This window comes from Elephantulus edwardii, unplaced genomic scaffold (assembly GCF_000299155.1).
Source record: "Elephantulus edwardii isolate Elephantulus edwardi_28Jun2011 unplaced genomic scaffold, EleEdw1.0 scaffold00017, whole genome shotgun sequence".
In the NCBI taxonomy this organism is placed as follows: domain Eukaryota; kingdom Metazoa; phylum Chordata; class Mammalia; order Macroscelidea; family Macroscelididae; genus Elephantulus; species Elephantulus edwardii.
In genome coordinates, this window is record NW_006399767.1 from 25,001,446 (window position 1) to 25,024,261 (window position 22,816).

At 38.0% G+C, this 22,816-nt stretch overlaps 1 protein-coding gene across 1 annotated transcript in view; it reads left to right on the forward strand.

Moving 5' to 3' along the window:
• Nucleotides 1–22,816, forward strand: part of SLC26A8 (solute carrier family 26 (anion exchanger), member 8) — a 152,446-nt gene that overhangs the window by 76,612 nt on the left and 53,018 nt on the right. The window contains exons 8-10 of the mRNA XM_006882174.1: nt 7,448–7,595; nt 10,927–11,040; nt 17,915–17,992. Coding sequence (XP_006882236.1) covers nt 7,448–7,595; nt 10,927–11,040; nt 17,915–17,992 — 340 coding nt within the window. The remainder of the gene's footprint in view (nt 1–7,447; nt 7,596–10,926; nt 11,041–17,914; nt 17,993–22,816) is intronic.

Below are 22,816 nucleotides of genomic sequence, written 5' to 3' on the forward strand. Positions count from 1 at the left end.
GCTTCTGGTTAGATTTACTCCCAAGTATTTAATCTTGAGATTAGCTATTAAGAAGGGTATTGTTTTTCTTAGCTCCAGTTCTGTATTCTCTTTGTCACTGTAGAGAAATCCAGTTGATTTTCTATGTTGATCTTATATCTTGCCACTTTGCTTAATAGGTCAACTATGTCCAGTAGTTTTGGGGGGTTTTATTTTATTTTAAACAAATCCATATTTTTTTTAAAATTTGCTTTTCAATAGGTTTAAATCCTTGAGGAATACAGCATTACACAGATTCTGTGTCCAATGGCCTTAGCAGGAAGGTTGCTCTGAAACTTGGCCCGAACCATGCATGCCACTCTTTCCGTGGGCATGAGTTACCTTTCCCCAGATTACTCTGGTTTTGTTGGGTTTGTCACCAGGAGTCACTGTATTATTTTTTTGCTTTGAAGCATAAGCACATCTCTTGCCTAAATAGAATTCCATTTCATCTCAGGCATAAACACCTTCAATTTAAGAAGAGCTGTGTGTTCCCTCTGGTTCTGGAGACCTTGTTTATAGCCAGCAAAAGTGGCTTTAAATCAAAGCCTCCAAGCAATCTTTATGCTTTAGCAATTCTGTTTCCAGGAGGCCTTTACAGGTTCCAAGATGGGGGGTCGGGGGGGGGGAAGAAGTGGTAAGGCCCAGTACATTCTTTTTACTTTCTTTTTTTTTTTTTTAAATATGTGTGTGTACTGTCAAATTGGATCTGACTGGTACAGGAAAAGATTGAGATTGCTCTCTTATGTCCAGTACTTTTCTTGCTGAGTCTTTAGGGTTTTCTAAGTACACTATCATCCTCTGCATATGGAGAGAATTTATACTTCTTCTTTGCCAATTTGGATACTTCTTATTTCCTTCTCTTGCCTTTCTGCTATCGCTAAGACTTCCAATACCATATTGAATAGGAAAGGTGATAGTGGGCACCCTTGCCTAGTTCCTGTTCTCAAAGTGAATGCCTTTAATCTCTCAACATTGAGAAAAATGTTGGCTCTCAAGTTTGCATATATACTTTATACTATGTTGAAGAAATTCCCCACTAATTCTATTTTGTTGCGTGTTTTAATCAGAAAAGGGTGTTGGATTTTGTCAATGGCCTTTTCTGCATCAGTTGATAGGATCATGTGGTTCTTGTTCTTTGCTTTGTTAATGTGATGAATTACATTGATTGTTTTTCTTACATCAAACCATCCTGTTATGAATTCCATTTGGTGATGGTTTGTTTTTTTTTGTGTGTGTGTGGTTTTTTTTGTTGTTATTAATGTATTGTTGGATTCTATTGGCCAGGATTTTATTCATGATTTTTGCATCTATGTTCATGAGAAATATTTGCCTATAGTTTTCTATTTTGGTGATGTCTTTACCTGGCTTTGGTATCAAGGATATGTTTGCTTCATAGAATGAATCTGGGAGAATTCCATCTTTTTCTATTTTCTGAAGTAGTTTATTTAGAGTTGGTGACAGTTCTTTTCTGAATGTTTGAGGGGAGCTGTTTTAAAATAACAAGAAGATATTGCATTGTTTAAAAACTGGAAAGGTTGGTGCCAACTTTGTATCATTTTACCAAATCTACTTCATCTTTATGCTAAGCAAATAATTTGAGGTTTAAAGATGACACAACCTTGATTTTAGAAAGTGAAGAAAACTTGAAACACTTATTACAGAAGATCACAGCCTTCAGTATTAATTAAACCCTAACATCAAGAAAAAAAAATCCTCCTAACTGGACCAATAGGCAATATCATGATCAATAGAAAAAAGGTTGATGCTGTCAAGGATTTCCATTTACTTAGATTTACAATCAACATCCATAGAACCAACAGTTGAGAAGTCAAATGATGTATTTCTTTGGATAAATCTGTTGTCAGGAATGTCTTTGAAGTGTTAAAATGCAAAGATTTCAGTTTCAAGGCTCAGGTACAGCTGACTCAAGTCATGGTATCTACAGTTGCTTCCTATGCATGTGAAAGCTGGACAATGTTTGAATTGTGCTATTGTTGAAGAATATTAAAATATAACATGGACTGCTTAAAGGATGAACACACTTGTCTTGGAAAAAGGACATGATGAGACTTTGTCTCACACACTTCGGGCAGGTTGTCAGGAGAGGCCAGTGTTTAGAAAAGGAGATCATGCTTAGAACAGTGGAGGGCCAGTAACAGTAAACCAGAGGTTTGACATAGTTTGATTCTTTTGTATGTAGGGTCACTGATTTGCAGATGACTTGATATTGCCTAACAATAACAACGACAAATGGTGGCATGGTGTATTACATGTTATGCTGCTTGGTGAAAGCTTAGTAGTTAGAATTCACCGGGTGCTCCTTGGAAGAAAGATGGGCAGCTTTCTTCTGTAAGGATTTACAACCTCTGAAGCCTGAGAGAAGGATGATGTGATTGAGAATCAACTCTACAGCAGTGGGTGTTAAGGGCCAAGGATGTTGAGTAACTTTTCTTTTTTTAAATATAAGAGGACTTTATTGAGTTAGAAATGTTAGAATCTTTCCAGTGGAAATTTCTTGACTTACAACAAAACTAAAACATATGTTTTCTTCATTTTCTATTCAGTAAATTGTACTTACTTAAAGTTCAAATCTAACTGTTCTCATGTACAAAATAGAAAGACTAAATCTTTCCGTATTATTTGAAAAATAATAAATATAGTAAATTTTATAAGCCCAAAACTGCCAGGTTGTAAGGTCAGAGCTGTTGAATTGAGTCAGGAATCTCTGCAGGATTTAATAATAAAATGTGGGGTTACAAGTTTTTGTTCTTAAGGACACAGCCAGGCAAAGCAAATAAAAGTGTAACAGCAAATTTCAGAAATTGTCAATTACAAAAGATATTTCTACAGTCAACTCACTGAACAATTTTTAGAACTCTGGAAGTCAGGTTACAAAGTTTGCACAAAAGACCTCTGAGATACTCTTTTCAAATGGAAAGGTTATCTCATGACTTATTATCTTCATATACTTCTTGCTACTAACCCAATGAAAAATTTTTATACATAAATGAAATAATTGTGAGATAGAAGATTTGCTAGCAGTGTTTGTAGAAAGTGTAACTTATAAACCTGGTTCCTGAGTCATGTTTACCTTACAATTCCTGTGTAATTTTAATCAATAACTTCTCTGTCTTTTCATTTTATTGGAGACAAAATTATATTTCCCTTGACCACTTAATACATAACAAGATAGCATATCAAACCATAATCACTTTATGACAATTTTTTTTAAAAATTGGTGAGGATAAAAGAGGTATTCTAATGTGCAAGCAACAAATATATTTGTTTCCAATGAAAGATTAGAATTATTACAATTTTGTACTTTTTTAACCAAATACTCTAACTAAATGGCTTACTTGTAACTGTAATAACCACTCATCCTTAAATCATGATAATCACTTGCCTATTGGGATATCTAGTATGTTGTTCTGTACCAAAGAGTGGGAACAAACCCACAACTGAGCCTTTGGTGGGTTTTTAGAGGCAGTTAATCACACGGTAGGAGACTGTCCATCCTTCTTCCTTGGAGCAGCTGGTGACCTCCAACCACATGCTTTTGGAATTTCAGTGCAGCTTTTGCCACTAGGCTATACTGTATTTTAATAGAATTTGATTGCAATGGAGTTCCAATATTTTTGAAGTTCTTGTTAAGACTCCAAGACTTAAAAATTGCCAAATTCTAGGAAAAAATATAGATTTTATTCAGGAACTGTATAATTAAATCTGAATAGATCAATTATTGATAACAGAATTAAGAACTGCAGAAAGGGGACATTAAATCATTTGCAGCCTTTGAAAACCACTAGAGGGTCAGATACGAGTTTGGGCTAGAGAGGTGGTTGAAAATAAAGCACGTGAATTCTGTGTTACAGATTTCTTTTTAAGTTATAGCCTGTGAAATATTTGAGTGTTGTTTAATTTTTCACAATGATCAATCAAGTTTCTTCTGGGTTCTCTGGGGAATAGTTCTTTTTTAGTTAGATGGCAAGATACAATCTTCTGTGTTTATGTTCACTACCCAAGCAGTTTCAGGCACATCTAGTTGTTATTATTATTTATGTTTTTCATGTAGGGAGATTCTTGTAGTCACGTTGGTGTCTGCTATTACAGTTGCCTCAGTCTTGCTGCAGATTGGCCAAATTTTTCCGACAGATAACTGGTATTTTTTAATCCAGGCCAGCTTGATTTGAGTGCAAGTTCTTAGCTAAGTCTTCATGGTGACTCTTAGAAGATTTAGGCAGTTCCACTGTCCTTCATTCTGTTTGCATTTACAGAGCTGACTTTGTTTCCATCACAGAAGGATGTCTGGGACAGTGAGGTGGAGGATGCAGGAAAGAGCTTTCATATCACCTCATCGTGTAATATTGTTCTTCAGTGATTGATGTTGAGTATCTTTTTATATGCCTGTTAACTCCTTTGTGTATCTTGTTTGGGGAAATGTCTATTCAGAACCTTTACCACCATTTTTAAATCAAATTCTCTTTTTTATTACTGAGTTGTAGGAGTTCTCTAGGGAGCTTTGGTGGTATAATTCCCACTGAGCTGCGCTGCTAACTCAAAGGCTGCACATCTCTGGCAGTTCAAATCCACCTCTCTTCAGGATAAAGCAGTCAGGACTCACTCCTCCATTTGCAATAATACAGCCTTGGAAACATTGTGGGGAGTTGCTAGAGGTTGGAACTGACTCTTACCTCATAAATAATTTTAAAAAGAGAGGCATTATGTTTAAGGTGAGGGGATATAAAGGTCAGCGAAGGAGAGGAACCATCCATAAGTTGGGTTGACACAGTGACTGCTGCAATGGGCTCTCATATGTCAGAAGTGTGAGGACGGCACAGGATAGGACAGAGTTTAGATCTGTTGTTCATAGGGTTGCTATGGGTCATACACAACTCATACAGACTAACAAGACAGGTGTTCTTCAACACCTAACAACAACCAACAATAATGCTGAAGGTGAATATCTTTATACTTATTAAGCTAGGTTGTTGTTTAAAGATTACTTGAGGGGATAGTTTCAGTGCTAAGCTTAAATTTTCTCAGGGCAACTGCCAAAGGGGCCCTTTAGAGTAGTGAGAGAAGATCTTCACCCTGAAACCCACAGCGTCCCTTTTCAGCAGGAAGTAGCTAAGAGAATACGCCATCCCCTTTTCCTTATGACTCAGGGTGAAGTCTCTCTCAGGGAGGAGTGATAGGGAATGGCAAAGGACACACTGACAAAGAAGATTAATCAGAACTGGCTTTGACAAGCACTATGGCATTTGGACAAGAACAAACTGGGAGGAGGGTAGAGAGAATAGTGCAACAATGAATGAGTGGAAGCCCAAAATCTCTGTAAATGTTTATGAAAATTAATAAAATATAATTATAGAAAAAAAAATTTTCTCAGGGCAATAGGTCCAAGGGTTCCTCCAGTCTCAATGGGTTCTGTAAATCTAGGTTACACAGAATTTGAAGTTCCTTCCTTTTGCTCAGGACTCATCTGTTGAGTTATTTTTTTTTATCTATTGAGTTCTTGATCAAAGCATTCAATGTTTTGTAAAATACAGTGAAGTAAGGAGCTCTGGTGGCCTAGTGGTAAGAATCTGCGCTGCAACCCCAAAGGCACTTCGTTTGAATCCATCAGCTACTCTGTGGGAGATGAGTGGGTAATTTTTTTTTTAAATGAATGGATAATTTCCTTTCATGTTATTTACTGCCTCTAAAATCCAGGTGGGAGGGTCAGCTGTGGGTCAGTTCAATAATAAAAACCACAAAAATGATAAGGGAACTCTTTGGTGATCTAGAGCACAGTGAGTTGCACGTCTAACCCATAATATTCAGTAATGGCAGGAAGCAGTTACAGCTTAGCTCGTGAAGCCAGTTATACAAGCAATCCAGTTTCTTCTCTGATTGCTGCATTGTCTTTTTTTCCTGTTCCAAGTGGATAGAGACCAATTGTTAAATCTTGGATGGCAAATAGGAAGACTAAAAATCATTTTAGGCCTTTTGACCACATATGTCCCAGAAATAATGCCTCTTGTTGTAAATCTTCTACATTAGAAAGAAAATGCCAAATATTTGTGAGTGATGCTATACTGATACATACAGTGGGAAGCAAAAAACAAAAACAAAAACAAAAAAAAACAAACAGAAAACCCAGAAGAGGTCACAGCCTAAAATTGACCTCCTAGAACCTGACCAAGCAGATACTCTGAATAGCAGAGAAAACTTATTAACCAATATCTGGATTAATAGAGATCCCTTCCTGTAAGAATTAGGATGTTCCTTCTTTCTCTAGACAGCAATCTGATGGTAATACTGAAAAGAAAGTTCAGTCTATTAAACAAGGAGACTTAGTTGTTGTCTGTTGTTGTTAGGTGCTGTCGAGTCGCCTGTGACTCATCGCGACCCTATGTACAACAACCCTAAACCCTGCTCTATCCTGTGCCTATCTTATTGTGTCCGACACACTTACTCCCTTTACCCCAGTCTCTGAATCAATCCATCTCATCGAGGGTCTTCCTCTCTTGCACTGTCCCTCCACCCTCCCAAGCATGACATCCCTCTCCAAGGACTGATCCTGCCTTGCAACATGTCCAAAGTATGTCAGGCGAAGAGTCAGAATCCTAGCCTCCAAGGAACAGCCTGGTCTCACCCTCTCCAAGACGAACTTGTTTATTCTCCTGGCAGTCCATGGTATATCCAATACTCTTCTCCAACACCACAACTCAAAGTTATCAATTCTTAATCTATCATCCCTAGTCATTGTCCAGCTTTCTGATGCATAGCAAGCAATAGAATTGGAGATATGACTAGCAAGAGGCTCTGGTGATGATGATAATAATAATAATAATAATATGTGGTTGAGAATATTTCATATGTCATGATCTTAGTAGAAAGAGATAGTATTGTGTGGGACTTAGATGACCATGGCTGCAAGCAAAATGAACAAATCTTGATAGTCTGGTGATCTCAAAGCTGTAAAGTGCAAAACGGGAGCAATACTTGGAAGTCATTTTCATAGAAGGAAATAACTAAAATTAAAACAGTAAGGATTTGAGTGAATAGAAGGGACTTTGGCTTGCTAGGTCTAATACATTGCATGTGATTATCTGCCTATTGTTTACCTATTAGTATGATTTTCAAACAGTATACATCATTTTTCAAGAATCACTGTTGTTTTGATTGCCCTGTTTGTTTATTTAGCTACCTAGCAGAAACTTCAAATTAAAAGGTAGCAATGCATGATTTCCTAAAGGTTTTTGTAACTTGCCATGGGTTGCTGGTAAATTAACAAGCCTCAGTTACTCTGTATGTCTCTGATTTTATTTATTTATTTTTTTAAATCAAGTCTACCCTATTGGAGGGAGGGTCTACCCAGAGGGGAGGTAAGAAGAAAGAAATTCTTGTTATTTAGAGAGATAATTTTACCGTTTTATTCCAGTTTCCAGTTTCCTGTAATACCGGATATGAATATTCTTGGCAAGGTTATTTTACAAGCTATCTCTCTAGCTTTAGTGAGCTCAGCTCTGCTTATATTTCTGGGCAAGAAGATTTCTACTATGCATAACTACAATGTCAATTCCAATCAGGTGAGAGGACAGGATGTTCTATACCATTTGTCTTATTTACCTAGTGCTGCTATAACAAAAATATTGCATGTGATTGCCTTTAACAATCAGAAATTTCTTTTCTCATAGTTAGTGTCCTGGAAGTCCAAATTAAAAGCATGAGTTCTAGAGTAAGGCTGTTTCTCTCCAATTGAGGAGAAAAGTGTTTCAGATTCTGTTCCTCAGTCCTGGATAATCTCCACTTGGCATCTCTCATTCTCACCTTTATGCTTGTTTGCTTTTACTCCTGTGCTGTTCCTTGTAACCTGACATACTCTATAATGATATGTCCTCATTAACATAACAAAGAAAACGCTAGTCCTAAATGGCCATTATTTGTTCTCTAGTCTAAGCTTCCTGCCAACACAAGGCCTGGGTTCTTCTCTAATAAAACAGTTAGTTACTTTGGCCATAAATTTGGTTGGTAAGAACCAAAAGATTTTTTGAAGCAAAAGATACACTTAACTTTGAAGCCACTTGAATTAACGTGCTATTCTCCCAGAACAGATATAATACAGTTCAGAAAGGCAAGCAAATAGCATTTGCCGTCATGTTGTTAGGCTAGCAGAATAATTAGTAGAGTTTCTCCTTTAGTGTCAGCATCCTTACTATATACTCAAAATTGCAAATGTTATAGGATATCATGTACAAAACTAGGTTATTAAAACAGGTAGGTGCAGAAACCTGGAGCCGGCATCCCGACTGCGCCTTTGCATAATCTCTAACGCAGTGCAAAGTGGGCAGGGGAAGGAAGACTGAAAAATCTGGCTCTGGAGTCCTTCACCCGCCTCAGCTGCCTTAGTGGACTCTGCTCCGGTTCCTAGGATGGGCCAGCGGCTGTGAGCCATCGCCCAACCCGGGGACGAGCGCCCCTGCAGGCGGCCCAGGGGTGTGTGTGACCGGGAACAGAGTCCTAGAGGGCGTCGTCGGGCTGGGTCTGAGCAAGATGGCATGGAAGCATATAGCTGCTGGGTGTCTCCTTGTATGTCAAAATCTGCCATTTCTTGTCCGATGAGGAAGTTAATACTGATATATATTGCCTCTATGTGACAAAGTGGAACTGTGCCATTTACAGGAGCACATTGCCAGGTCTTTTCCTCCCATGAAGCAGCTGATGGTTTCAAACCCACAACCTCTCTTTTAGCAGGGACACTTCATTGATCAAGCTATGGTGAAAAATGTTTTGGAAAGGCAAAAAGAGGCACAGTAGCAGCAGTTACCAAAGCACTGAAGTAAGCACTAAGAGCAAGTCTGTAGTAGATACAGCCTTGAGGGGTTTTCTCCATTTAGTACTATAGCCAGCCTTGATACAGATTCCACTGAAAGCTCAGGACAGAGCAACAGTAATTCAGATACCTGTGCAGAATTTCCAATAAAGTACGTTTGTGCCATTGAAAAACTGAAAGTCTCAGAGGGGAAAATTCTGGAAGGGCCACTAAACCTGGTACCAATTCCATTGTTCAATGGATAGTAAAGACAATCTGCAATTTCATTTGGAATGAAAAGAGACCCCGAATAAGCAAAACACTCCTTAAAAAGAGAAACAAGGTAGGAGGCACCTCACTCCCTGCTTTCAAATCCTACTACACTGCCATGGTGATCAAGATTGCATGGTACTGGTACAATGACAGACACATAGATCAATGGAATAGAATTGAGAATCCAGAAATCAACCTATCTGCCTATGGTCAACTGATTTTTGACAAGGAGATGAAATCAGTGAAGTGGGGAAATGACAGCCTTTTAAACAAATGGTGTTGGCAAAATTGGAAAACCATCTCAAACAAGATCCACACCTCACACCATACACAAAAACTAACCAAAAAAAAAAAACCAAAGTGGATCAAGGATCTAGGACTAAAACCAAAGACTATAAACATCATTAGAGAAAAGCTTGGAAGAAGAACTCTAGAAGCCCTAACCCACAATATGAACAGTCTTCTAAGCATCCTGAAAACCCACAAGCAGGAGAGGATAAAAGAACAACAAAACAGAACTAAATATTGAATCTCAAATAACAATCCTATTTTCATAATCCTAATCTCTGAATGTGGCGTCAAGATTGGAGGAAGACTCATCAACAACTTTTGTTATGCAGATGACACAACCTTTCTTCCCTGAAAATGAGGAGGACTTGAAGTGCTTGCTGCAGAGTATCAAACACTTGCAGCCTTCAATATGGATTGCACCTCAACATTAAAAATAAATAAATAAACAAATTCTCACCACTGGATTGATAGGCAACATCATGATAGATGGAGAAAAGATTGACAATGTCAATGACTTTATCTTAGTTTGATCTTCAATCAATATACTTGGTACCAGCAGACAGGATATCAGATGTATTGAACTGGGAAAATCTATAGTCAGGGACTTCTCTAAATCACTGAGGAGCAATTATATCTGTTTCAAGACTATGATATGCCTGATTGAGGCCATGGAGTTTTCAGTCACTTGCTCAGCACCTGAGAGCTAGACAATGAATGACAGAAGAGTTGCTGTGATTTTGGAGAAGAGTCCTGAATATCCCATTGACTATTAGAAGAACAGATACGTCTCAGAGAAGGTAGAGCCAGAGTATTCCTTGGAAGCAAAGTTGAGAATGCTTTATCTAACATAGTTTGGACATGTTGTTAGGAGAGGCATTTCCTTGGAGAAGAACATCATGTTTGGAAAGGTGGAGGGTAGGTGAAACAGAGGAAAACTTTTAGCCAGGTGGATTGACACAATGACTGCAGCAATGGGAGAAAGTGTGTCAGAGATTGTGAGGATGCCACAGGATAAGACAGGGTTCAGATCTGTTAGTCACACGATCACTATCAGTTATATTCAACATTAATATTCTCATATATGAGAAATAAACATTCATGCAATTAAGCATTATGTATCACTAACAAATAATTTATGAAACATTGTAGAACATGAATTATTCTAGAGGAAATAATGCTGAGTGACTTATCAGTCACAGAAGGACAATTATGGTATAAGGCCACTATTATAAAAAATTAAATAAAAGTTTATGCAAAGATAGAATCATTCTTGAATGGCTAACAAGGATAAGAAGGGAGAGAGAGAGGAGTAAAAATTAATAAGTAAACTGCGTAAAAGGAAAGGCAAAATATGAGACTGATCAGACATTGTACTCAGTTATATCATTAATAAATTATAATTAGTATTATGAAATGATATGTGTGTGGATAATTGAATGCAAAACCAATGATTCAATTTTTTTAAACATACACTTTCATTAGAAATCAAATCAAATCTTGAATAAATAATAAGTTTAAACTGTCTGTCTGCCATTGCTTTACAGGATTTACTAGTCACTGGCGTTTGCAATCTCATCAGTTCACTTTTCAGATGTACTGTGTTTACTGCCGATATAGCCAGGACTGTTATCCAGGATAAATCTGGAGGAAGACAACAGGTATGTTGATCTGGAATTTAATCTTTAAAATATAAAGCTATTTCTTTCTTTTCATATGTATATACAAAGAAGGAGTTAAATTGGTTTAATTTTGCAGCTTTGCTGAGCTTGTTGGGAAAGAATTTAAATTCCATATTTGCCTTATTTTTTCATTGGTTTTCTCCTTAAGAGTTCATTTGTCCAAAGGACAGTGCAAGAGAAATTCAGTATCTGGCATCGTTGGTTTTCTTGGCATTGTGCAAGATAAACCTGGTATTTCTACTGATACAGTTCATACAGTTTTTAAAAACTATTCAGTGTGCTGACAAAACCTTTATTTAGGAACAACTTTTCTTTTTCTAGGGTCACTGAAATGAAGAAGTAGAAAGTACTGGCATCCTAAAATGACCCTGAAGTGAGTGACTAATAGGGAGAAATAGTAGGAGAGAACAAGCATATCAGCATGCAGCCTAATGGAAACAAAATGTGACAGCTCTGTCCAGTGGCAGTATTGCATAGAAGCATGTGGTGACCTCCAGAAATCTATATTGAAGGAAGGGTAGTGGTTCAAGGGTTCTCTTGAAGATGAATCTTATATACAAGCTTTGGAGGAACTGTGGTGATATTGATGGACAATGGAATTAAAAGACAAAGCAACATTCATTAAATAAAAATTTATTAATATTAAAAAAAATAATTCATTTGTCAATATGAAGCGTGAAAGTTTTAATAGACATTTATGGGAGAATTTTTTATATATTAGCTCACTTTCAATATTAATATTCTTAAAATATAAAAATGTTTTAAGTAAATTATCCATTATTTATTAATATATTTGCTAATGAGAAACACATTCTCCATTCTACTCTGGGAAAGCAATAATGGAACTTTCCCAGTACTGGCAGTGGAACTGAAAATATTCTTAGCTTCCTCTGAAGACATGGTCAAAGGCTATCATGATAGGGAATAAGGTAAGCCTAGAGACTGTTCAACTTTTACATGAAAGAAAATTATCTAGATCAGTATCTTTCTAGAATCTGTGTTCCATTGTCTATGCAAAGGCATTTGACTGTGTGGATCACAACAAACTATGACTAACTCTGAGAAGAATGAGAAGCCAGAACACTTGATGGTGTTTATGCAAAACCCTTGGACCACAAGGCAGTTGTCAGAACAGAGCAAGGAAACACAGCAGGGCTCAAAATCAGGAAAGGTATACGCCTATCTCCATACCTTTTCAATCTATACGTGGAACAGCTCATCTGAGAGGCTAGGCTCTATGAGGAGAGATGTGGCATCAGGATTGGAGAAAGCCAACTTGTGTTATGCAGATGTCACAACCTTACTTGCTGAAACTGAGGAAGACCTGAAGCTCTTGCTGTAGGTCAAGGACTACAACTTTCAATATGGATGGAAGCTCAACATCAAGAAAACAAAGATTCTCACCACTAGGCCAATTGGCAGTGTCATGATAGATGGAAAAGAGATTTAGATTGTTAACACATTCAGTTTGCTTGGCTCCACAATCAACACTCTTGGTACCAGAATTCAGGAACTCAAAAGATGAATTGCATTGGGAAATTCAACTGTCAGGAACCTCTCCAGAGTACTGAAGAGCAATGATGCCAGTCTGTAGTCTAAGGTGCACCTAATCCAGGTCATAGTCTTCACAATTACTTGCTTTGTGTATCAGAAAGGTGGACAATGAAGAAGAGTGATAGAAGGAGAATTTATGCCTTTGGGCTGTGGTGCTGGAGAAGAATATTGAAAATACACCATGGACTGCTTTGTGTAGAACAAGATGTTCATCTTAGAGAGGGTGAAAGCAGGCTGATCCTTGGAGGCAAAGATTCTGAAGCTTTGTCTGACATACTTTAGGCGTGTTGCAAGGAAGGACCAATCCTTGGAGAGGGACACTTCATGCTTGGAAGAGTGGAGGGACAGCACAAAAGAGGAAGACCCTCAATGAGATAGATTGATTCAATGACTGGGGTAGTGGGGGTAGGTGTGTCAGAGACAATAAGGTTGGCACAAAGCAGAGTTCAGAGTTGTTGTACACAACATCGCTATGAGTTGCAAGCAACTCAACGGCACATAACGACAACAACAACATGATATTGTTCAATAATTTTCCTATTCTGTTGCATCAGCTTTCTTGGAAAGAGAAAAAATACGTATCCCTTGCTGTCAGTCAGCTAGGCAGCTGTCCTAATTTCCTGGCATAGACGTGTCCAGGATTGCATCTGTTAGTTGCAACATATCAATTGGTATTCTATCAAATCCTGATGCCTTATTGTTTGCCAATGCTTTCGATGCAGCTCAACTCAAACACTTCCTCTATTACCATTGGCTCTTGTTCATGTGGTACTTCCTGAAATTTTTCAATGTTGACCAATTCCTTTTGGTACAGAGACTGTTTGCCTTCCATCTTTTTTTTTTTTTTTTAAATACTTCCTGGATCCTTCAAGGTTTTGCCCAAGGCATTTTTAAGTATTGCAACTTGAGTCTTACATTTGCTTTTCAGTTCTTTCAGCTTGAGAAATGCTGAGCAAGTTCTTTCCTTTCTATTCTTTGTTTCTAGCTCTTTGCGCATTTCATTATAATATTTTGTTTTGTCTTCTTGAGCTGCCCTTTGGCTCTTCTGTTCAGCTCTTTTACTTCAGTCCCTCTTCCCTTTATTTTGACTTCCTGATGCTCTAATGTATGACCAACAACTTATTCACTGCAAATACCTTTGTAAAACACATGAACAGGAACATGAGCCTTACCAGATGGAATCTTCAGGAATTAACTTGGCTCCATCTGTGGAACAAGACAGTGGAGAAGCTCATCATCATCGTCAGAACAAGACCAGGAGCAAGCTGTGAAGTAGCTCGTCAGTTGTGCATGTGTAATTTCATATTAAAACTGAAGAAAATAAATTCAAGTTCACCAGAGCCAAAATTTAACCTTGAGTATATTCACCTGATTTTAGAAACCATCTCTACTCTCAGGAGTTGATTTGATACATTGAATACTAGTGACCAGATAAGTTGTGGAGTTATAATAAGAATATTACATATGGAAAAATCTAAATATTACTAAGACAGGAAATAAAGGGGGGTGAATGTCAGAGAGACTCTGAAACTTGCTCTAGAGCATAGAGAAGTTAAAACAAAAGGAAGAAATGATGGAATAAGAAAGCCAAACTGAAGATTTCAAAGGATGGCCACAGAAGACAAAACAAAATATTGTAATTAAACATGTAAAGACTTGGACTTAGAAAATCAAAAGGGAAGAACACATTCAGTGTTCCTCAAATGAACAAACTGAAGAAAAAATTCAAGCCTCAAGTTGCAATACTGAAGGACTCTATGGGAAGAATATGACTGATGCAATAAAGCATTTGAAGAAGTAGCATGGCAGAAGAATTGATGCCTGTGAGTTGTGATGATCCTCCCATAGACTGCTAAAAAAAAATAAATCAACGTATCTTGAAAAAAATTGCAGCCAGAATGCTCCTTAGAGGCAAGGATGACAAAGCTTTATCTCCCAAACTCTTGGCATGTGGTGAGGAGTTGCTCTTCCTTGGAAAGGGCATCATTCTTGCAAAGGTGGAGGTCAGCGAAGGAGAGGAAGACCTTCAACAATGTGTGTTAGCACAGCAACTGCAGCAATGGGCTCAAGTGTGTCAGAGATGATGAGGACAGTGCAAGATGGGACAGGGTGCAGATCTTCTGTTCATTGGGTTGCTGTGCGTCAACTTGAAGGCACATAATAACAATAGACTGGCATAGAACTTCGTGCGTCAACTTGAAGGCACATAACAACAATAGACTGGCATAGAACTTCTTGGAGCCTACCATCCTAGCACTGCTTTATTTTTATTTTTCATCTGCTATAAATATGAACTGTGTATATTTGTTTGGATTTCTCTTTAATTTCCCCTTATCGCAAAGCCACTTTTGTAGACCTGGTCCCAGCACAAAGAATATAAAGAACGCTGTGCTCTCCTAGAATCCTCCCTTTCTCCGCCTTCCTCCTGCTCATCCAGTTCTGGCCGCTCAGGTTTCTTTTCTTTTCTCCATGATTCCTTTTCTTCTCCCTTGCTTTTCAAAGGCTAACCATGTTGCCTTGTTCTCAGGCTTCTAGAATTGCTTTTGTTAAAATGTGTGTTTATAAAAGACCAAGATGTTTTGTGGTCATTTTAGAGAAAGCAGACAAGAAAATGAAAAACGTCTGCATTTTGTTGAGGAGTTTGAAACCTGGTCTATGCTTCCTCAATTTATGACCTTGGGCATGTCACTTTTGTTCCCTGAGGTCCTAGCCTTCCTCAGTAAAATGAAGATAAACTATTCAATTGTAACAAATTAGGTGATAATAGTATCTTTCACTTCAAAAATGCTCAAAAATCACAGCTTCAACTCCGAGTTCCTATTGAAGGAGTAGGTGCCAAGCAATCGACTGTCTTGTTTCTGGAGCAATTGTTAGCTTAAAGTCTGTATGCTGATAGTGGTTATGAATGAAGGGATTCTCTACTCATTCCTAATGTCACCTTGTATCTCTGGAGAGCCAACTGAGTTAAAAAAAAATTACAAAAATGATGGCGAAAACAGAGCAGATAAACAAAGTATGTATGAGCTGTGAGGTTCTAAAGGGCATGCTGGTTTTAGACTCAACCTAGTACTGAACCTGAGATTCTGCAAGCCATCAAGCATACTTATAAAACAAGCCTGGTTTTCTGATCCCAAAGCCTTTGGATGTCCTTTGAGTGCACTGTTAGTGACAAGCCCGCCCGCCCTCTCTGAGAAGCAAATTTTATTGGATTCTGTGTATGACTTGTACTTATTTTATAATCTAGATTTTTATACAGTGTGTTTTGTCCTTCATACCTTTGTCCTTTCACACACACTCTTTTAAAAAAGAAAAAATCAAAAGATTTATAGCAGAAAGAGGTGGTAGAAAAGGTATGTTTTATTATCCTAGGATAAACAAAGTAGGAGGTGGTAGAAAAGGTATGATTTATTATTCTAGGATAATCAAAGTAATGTCTTTTTTACAGTGCCAACAAAGAATGCCAGAAACATGAGCTATAAATTAGTAGCAGGCTAAGATGTTATGCTATAGCTCCGCAGTGTATGATATGTTTGCCATTAGATCTTGCTGCTTTCACTGATGGTAATTGCTTTCCCTGAATCTTTCTTCCTACCCTACTTTCAAGTGGTTCAGATTTTTCATAACTGGCTCCTCACTTTATCCATATTATTTAAGGAACTTAATTCAAGGGATTCTCTGTTCTTACTGGTATATGGCATTGTTTTTATCTGTGGTGGTTATGGTTTACACACCACTATCCTACTATCTCCATCTCAGTGAAAAATGATACTGCTTTATTTTATGTTTGTATGTTTATTTTTGTACATAGAGGCTAATTTTTCAAATGGAATTGAACTAGTAGAGAATATAGGAATTCAGAACTCTGTTCAGAGACAGCCTTGAGACTCTAAAGGAGATTTTTTTTTTCTCTACCTTTTTCTGCCAAGTCAGAGTCACTGACTTAACACGTTACACTAAGGTCACAGCAGTCAGTCCATATGTGAACCTTGACTGGTGTTTGTAACATTTTTTATTGTTAGTGAAACAAAAAGAAATGGAAGTAGGAAAGTGGGAAGTGATGATCATTGTATTTTTAAGCTGTTAAGTGAAGAGCTTTCCAAGCTTCAAGTAAAAGAGTAAAGAATGGATATTTATTTGTATGGGAAAGGATAATGTAGTATTTTAGGATTTGCCAAGGAGGACGCTATTTGAGATTTTATAAGTTATGAACACGTGTTGCCATTGAGTCAGTTCTGAATCATAGAGACCCTCTAGGACAGTACAGCTGCCCATAGGGCTTCCCAGGCTGTAAATTTTTACAAAAGCTGACTGTCACATCTTTCTCCCATGAAGTGCCTTGTGGGTTTGAATTATTGACCTTCTGTTTAGCAGCCAAGGGCTTACCTATTTCACACCAGAGCTTGTGGTTAATTGTGCAAGGAAGGGTTGTGGTTAGGAGGAAATGCAAGCATGATTTTAGGAGATTCCTGACCTGCATAGAGACCCAGTAGGGATTCAAGTACAATAACCAAATCCACTCATACAGACCCACTGACAAAGAGTCAATTGTAACTCATGGAAACCTTCTGTCAGGTTTGTAGGGTGGTGACTCTCTATGGGAGGAGATTGCCCATCTTTCCCCTGTGGCTGAGGGATTCAAAAGTCTAATATGTAGTGCACTATGCCTCTGGGGATTACTATTATTATTATTATTATGTGCTGTCAAACAACTCATAGCAACCCTATAAACAATAGACCTGAACGCTGTCTTATCCTGTGCCAACCTCACAATCTCTGACACATCTGAGCCCATTGCTGCAGTCACTGTATCAAACTACCGTGTTGAGGGTCTTCCTCTCTTTCATTGTCCTTCCACCTTTCCAAGCATGATGTCCTTCTCCAAGGAATAGCCTCTCTTAGCAACATTCCCAAAGTATGTGAGATGAAGCTTTGCTCCTTAGAATTCAAATACTCAGACGAATCTAGAATATTTTAAGACTAGTCATGCCTTTGTTCAACCAGAGGCATATCTAGACTATGGCAGGTATGTCAGTGCCCTGGGTGACACATGAAAGGGGCAGCAGTGAGCAATTTCTGCTCCCCATTTAAGTTTCTATCACTAGCTATCAGACATCACTCAACAATTTAAAACTAATTGCCGTAGGCCACGGTTCTGGGAGAGTTTATGCTGAAAGGTTACAACTAACTAATGTTGAAAAATAGAAAAATTACATTCTTCTCATCATGCAGAAGTCCCTGGTTGCAGACAGGGACCAATATGTTCCTGATGGTCTCTCTCCAACCGGCTCTGTCTCCTCAGTTTGCATCTCTGATAGGCGCAGGGTTGATGCTGCTGCTGATGGTGAAGATGGCAAGCATTTTCAACCAACTGCCAAATGTAAGTGCCCAAACCTCTGCATGAATTATTGTTTTATTCTCATTAATCATTTTCTTATTGCTTAAGCTACTAAGTATGGGATTCCATTTAAAAATGACCAAAATAAACTACAGCTACGAGATACCCTAGAACCTACACAGCTTGGAAACTGATTGTGCACTCATGCCATCCATTTTCCTAAATGGTTTCCAGAAAGCATCTTTCTTCGTTCATGTGAGCTTAATCCCTCTTTCACCCCTTGTCCCTGCCCCACCCCCATCCCTCCTGCCTCTTGGTTAGTTCACAAAACTGAGAGGTAAGGTTAGGTCTGAAAATTAAGTTATGTGTTCAGCTAGTTTACCTTGTCAATGTGCCATTTCCCTCCTTTGTGGGAGAATGATTACCTTGCACTTGATGAGATTCCATATTGTTAATTACTGGCTGTAACCAATTTGTTCCAGGCTGTCATATGTTCTAAGTTATTGTTTGTCGATACTTAATGAGCATCATTTCCTTTTTTATTTCCTTAATATGCCCTTTAACCATTTTTAAGCAATGAAAAGGCAAGTAACAATTAAACTACATCTACAACAAGGAAGTGGAATATTTCTTTCCTGGTGTAGTTAACAACATACTGAGGTGGAAGTCCCTAAGTTAGAATGGTTGTAGAATGTTAGTCCAATTACTTTGAAGACATCTACTTGGTGATACCAGGTTTCAGTAGCTCAAGACCATCTCAAGGCTGTTGTTGCCTTCTGCCCTGGGGATACAAAGACCTTAGAGTTCCTTCCAGGAACATATGCAAGGAGGATGGGGGTAAGCCTGTGATCAGCAGTGAGTATCCCTGATTTCAAGCAGAAGTCATCTCTAGAACATAATTTATGCAAGCATATTTGTTACTGTAATTATTTGACTTAGGATAGCCACACACTAATTTACTTTGAACAGTCAATATTTTCCCCCTTTATAGCTAGAAGCAGAATAAATAAATCCCAAACAAATTAAAGTTATCAGAATTCACACAAGAGTATTGATAAAAGTAGGTAGCTTCCTTTAGTTTAAACATATTGGGGATAGAACAGCCCTTGTTTTGGCTAACTATATTTTCTTTTACATCTGATTAGCATTTTCATCTGTCCCTAAGGCCATATTTTACAACTACCAGTTTTTCTTCTTTGTTTTCAACTTTTTCTTCCCAGTCACTAATTATTATTAATAATGCATCTTGATTTCATGTTCAATCAATTTCAGGCTCCAAAAGTCAGTAGAAATCCTGTTTATTCATCTTTGGCTTTAGAAGTGGGTACCTTGGGAAATATAATTTTAGTGACAGAAATGAGGCTAGATTGAATGTTAGAACTTTATACAATCAATTAGTTGTTAATTACAAATACCTTTTTTTAAAAAAAAACCCTAAATGGTAGCTATATACATGAACCTCATCTAATGGACTACACAGGAATCAGACTGACTATATCTATAGACAGAGACAATATCAGCAGTCAAAACAAGACGAGGGGCTCATGTGCAAGTTCAAACTGAAGCTGAAGAAAATGAAAACAAGTCCATACAAACCAAAATATGACCTTGAGCCTTTCTCACCTGAATTAAGTATATCCCATCTGAATTTAAAAGCTATCTCAAGAATAGAGTTGTTGCATTGTATTGACCAAAGATTGCATAAGCTGTCAGATAACATTAAGGAAATCATCTATGAAGAAAGCAAAAGGTCATTAAAAGTCAGGGTAGAAAAAAAGAAAAAGACCAAAATGGATGTCAGAAGAGACTCTGAAGCTTGCACTAGAGCGTAAAGAAACCAAAAACAAAGAGAAGGAATGCTGAAATAAGAGAGCTAAAAAGATTTCAAAGGCTAGCTTTAGAAGACAAAGCACAATAGTATAATGAAGTATGCAAAGAGCTAGAGTTAGAAAACCAAAAAGGAAGAGCAGACTCAGCATTTCTTAAGCTAAAAGAACTGAAAAATAAATTTAAGCCTCGAGTAGCAATACTGGGGGATTCTGTAGGCAAAATCTTCAATGATGCAAGAAACATCAAAAGAAGATGGAAGGATAAACAGAAGCACTATTTTTTAAAAAAGTTGGTTGACATTGAACTGTTTCAGGAAATAGCATATGATTAAGAACCAGTGGTCCTGAAGGAAGAAGTTCAAGCTGCCCTGAAGGCAAGGAGGGGGGAGGGGTGGGAAATAAGACCCCAGGAAGGGATGGAATACCAATTGAAGTTTTTCAGGAAACTGAAAAATTAAGCCCATAGGCTCAGTAGCCTATGCCAAGAAATTTGAAAGACAGCTACCGAGTAAAGGAACTGGAAGAGATTAATATTTGTTCCCATTCCAAAAAAGGAAAACATGAACTTGGTGACAGGAATGAGGCTGGAGATAAAATGATGGCATTTTGTACAGTCAATGATTTATTCATTGCAAATGCCTTTTATAAGAAACATAAACAGCAACTATACACATGGACCTCATCCAATGGTCTGAACAGGAATCAAATTGACTACATCTGTGGAAAGAATCATTGGAGAAGCTCAGTATCAGCTGTGAAAACTAGGCCAACTACTGATTATGGAACAGACCATCAATTATTCATATGTAAGTTCAAACTTAAGCCAAAGAAAATGAAATCAAATCCACAAGAACCAAAATTTGACCTTGAATCTATCACACCTGAGTTCAAAAACCATCTTACGAGTAAGTTTGAGGCCTTGGACACTAATGAGCGAAGACAAGATGGTCTGTGGGACTGAGACAGATGTCAGAACAGACTCTCAGTATTGCACTAGAGCACCAAGAAACCAAAGCAAAGGGAAGAAATCAGAAGTTAAGGAGCTGAACAGATTTCAAAGGGCAGCTTGGGAAGACAAAGAAAAGTATAATGAAATGTGCAAAGAGCTGGAGTCTGAAAATCAAAAGGGAAAATTTGCTTGGCATATCTTAAGCTGAAGGAACTGAACAACAAATTGAAGCCTTGAGTTGTAATACTTAAGGATGCTATGGGAAGAATGTTGAATGACCCAGAAAGCATCAAAAGATGGAAGGAGTATACAGAGTCACTGTACCAAAAAGAATTGGCTGACACAGAAGAATTTCATGAAACAACATATGACTGAGAGGCAATGGTGACAAACAAGGAAGTTCAAGCTGCTCTTGAAGGAATTGTAAGCAATAAGGCCCCAGGAACTGATGTAATATCAATTGACATATTTCAATAAACAGATGCAGCCCTGGATTTGCTTACCAGGCTATGCCAAGAAATCAATCTGGAGGAAAACCATCTGGCCAGCTGACTGGAATAGATCCATTAAAAAAAAAAAAAAAGCTGATCCAACAGAGTGTGAAAATTATCAAATGGTATCACTAATACCACACACAATTGATAGCTTACTGGATCATCCAAAAATGAATGGAACTGTACATTGACAGAGAACTACCAGAAATGCAGGCTGTAGCACTGAAGACATTATGACAAATGTTGGATGGATCTTGGCTGAAGCAGAGAATACCAAAGAAATGTTTATCCATCTGTGTTTTATTGACTATGTAAAGGCATTTGTATGGATCACAACAAATTGTGGCTGACCTTGAGAAAAATAGGAATCCCAGATACCTGATTTTGCTTATCCAAAATCTATACCTGGACCAGGAAGCACTTGTCAGAACATAGCAAGGAAACACTGAATATGCATATGAATGTGTCAGGGATGCACCCTGTCTCCATACCTTTTCACTCTATATGCAGAACATATCATCTGGGAGGCTAGGTGTTCTGAGGAGGAATGTGGTATCAGGATTGAAAGAAGACTCATCAACAGCACACCTTGCTTGCTGAAACTGAGGAGGACCTGAAGCCTTTGCTACAAAGGGTCAAGGACTGTAGTGTGCAGTATGGATTGAAGTTCAATATCAAGAAAACATTCTCACTGGCAGCATCATGATAGATGGAAAAGAGATTGAGATTGTTAACAATTTCAGCTTGCTTGTTTCCACAATCCACACTTTCGGCATCAGCAGTCTAGAAATCAAAAGACAAATTGCATTAAGAAAATCTGTAGTCAGAGACTGCTCCAGACTGCTAAAGAGCAACAATGTCAGTCTAGAGACTAAGGTACACCTGATAAAGGCCATAATCTTTGCAATTGCCTGTTATGCATCAGAGAGCTCAATAATGATCAAAGAGGACCACAGAAGAATTTATACTTTTGTGTTGTGGTGCTGGAGAAGAGTATTGGATATACTACAATGGCCAAAAGAACAAACAGGTCTGTCATAGAGAGGGTTAAACCAACCTGTTTGTTGGAGGAAAGGATTTTGAGGCTTCATCTCACATACTTTGGGAATGTTTCCAGGAAGAACCAGTCCTTGGAGAAGGACATTATGCTTGGAAGGATGAAGGACTTCAGGAGAGGAAGACCCCTGATGCGTTGGATTGACACAGTAGCTGGGGTAATGAGGGTAGGTGTATCAGAAACAGTGAGATTGGTCCAGGAAAAAGCAGAGTTCACAGCTATTGTGCATAGGGTCACTATGAATCCTGGTCAACTCAACAGCACATCACAACAACAACATAAGTATTAAATTGATAACATATCACAACAACAACATAAATATTAAACAATGACTGAGTTTCTTCCTTGAAACATTTGTTAAAATATCTTTAATGGAATCCATTAGTAGAACAGCCGGGCTAGGATCTTGGATTTTTAGTGAAGGGATGAATACAGGTTTGTTGTTGTTGTTGTTATGTGCCGTCGAGTCGCCTGCGACTCATAGCGACCCTATGTACAACAGCCCTAAACTCCGCTCTGTCCTGTGCCAATCGCACT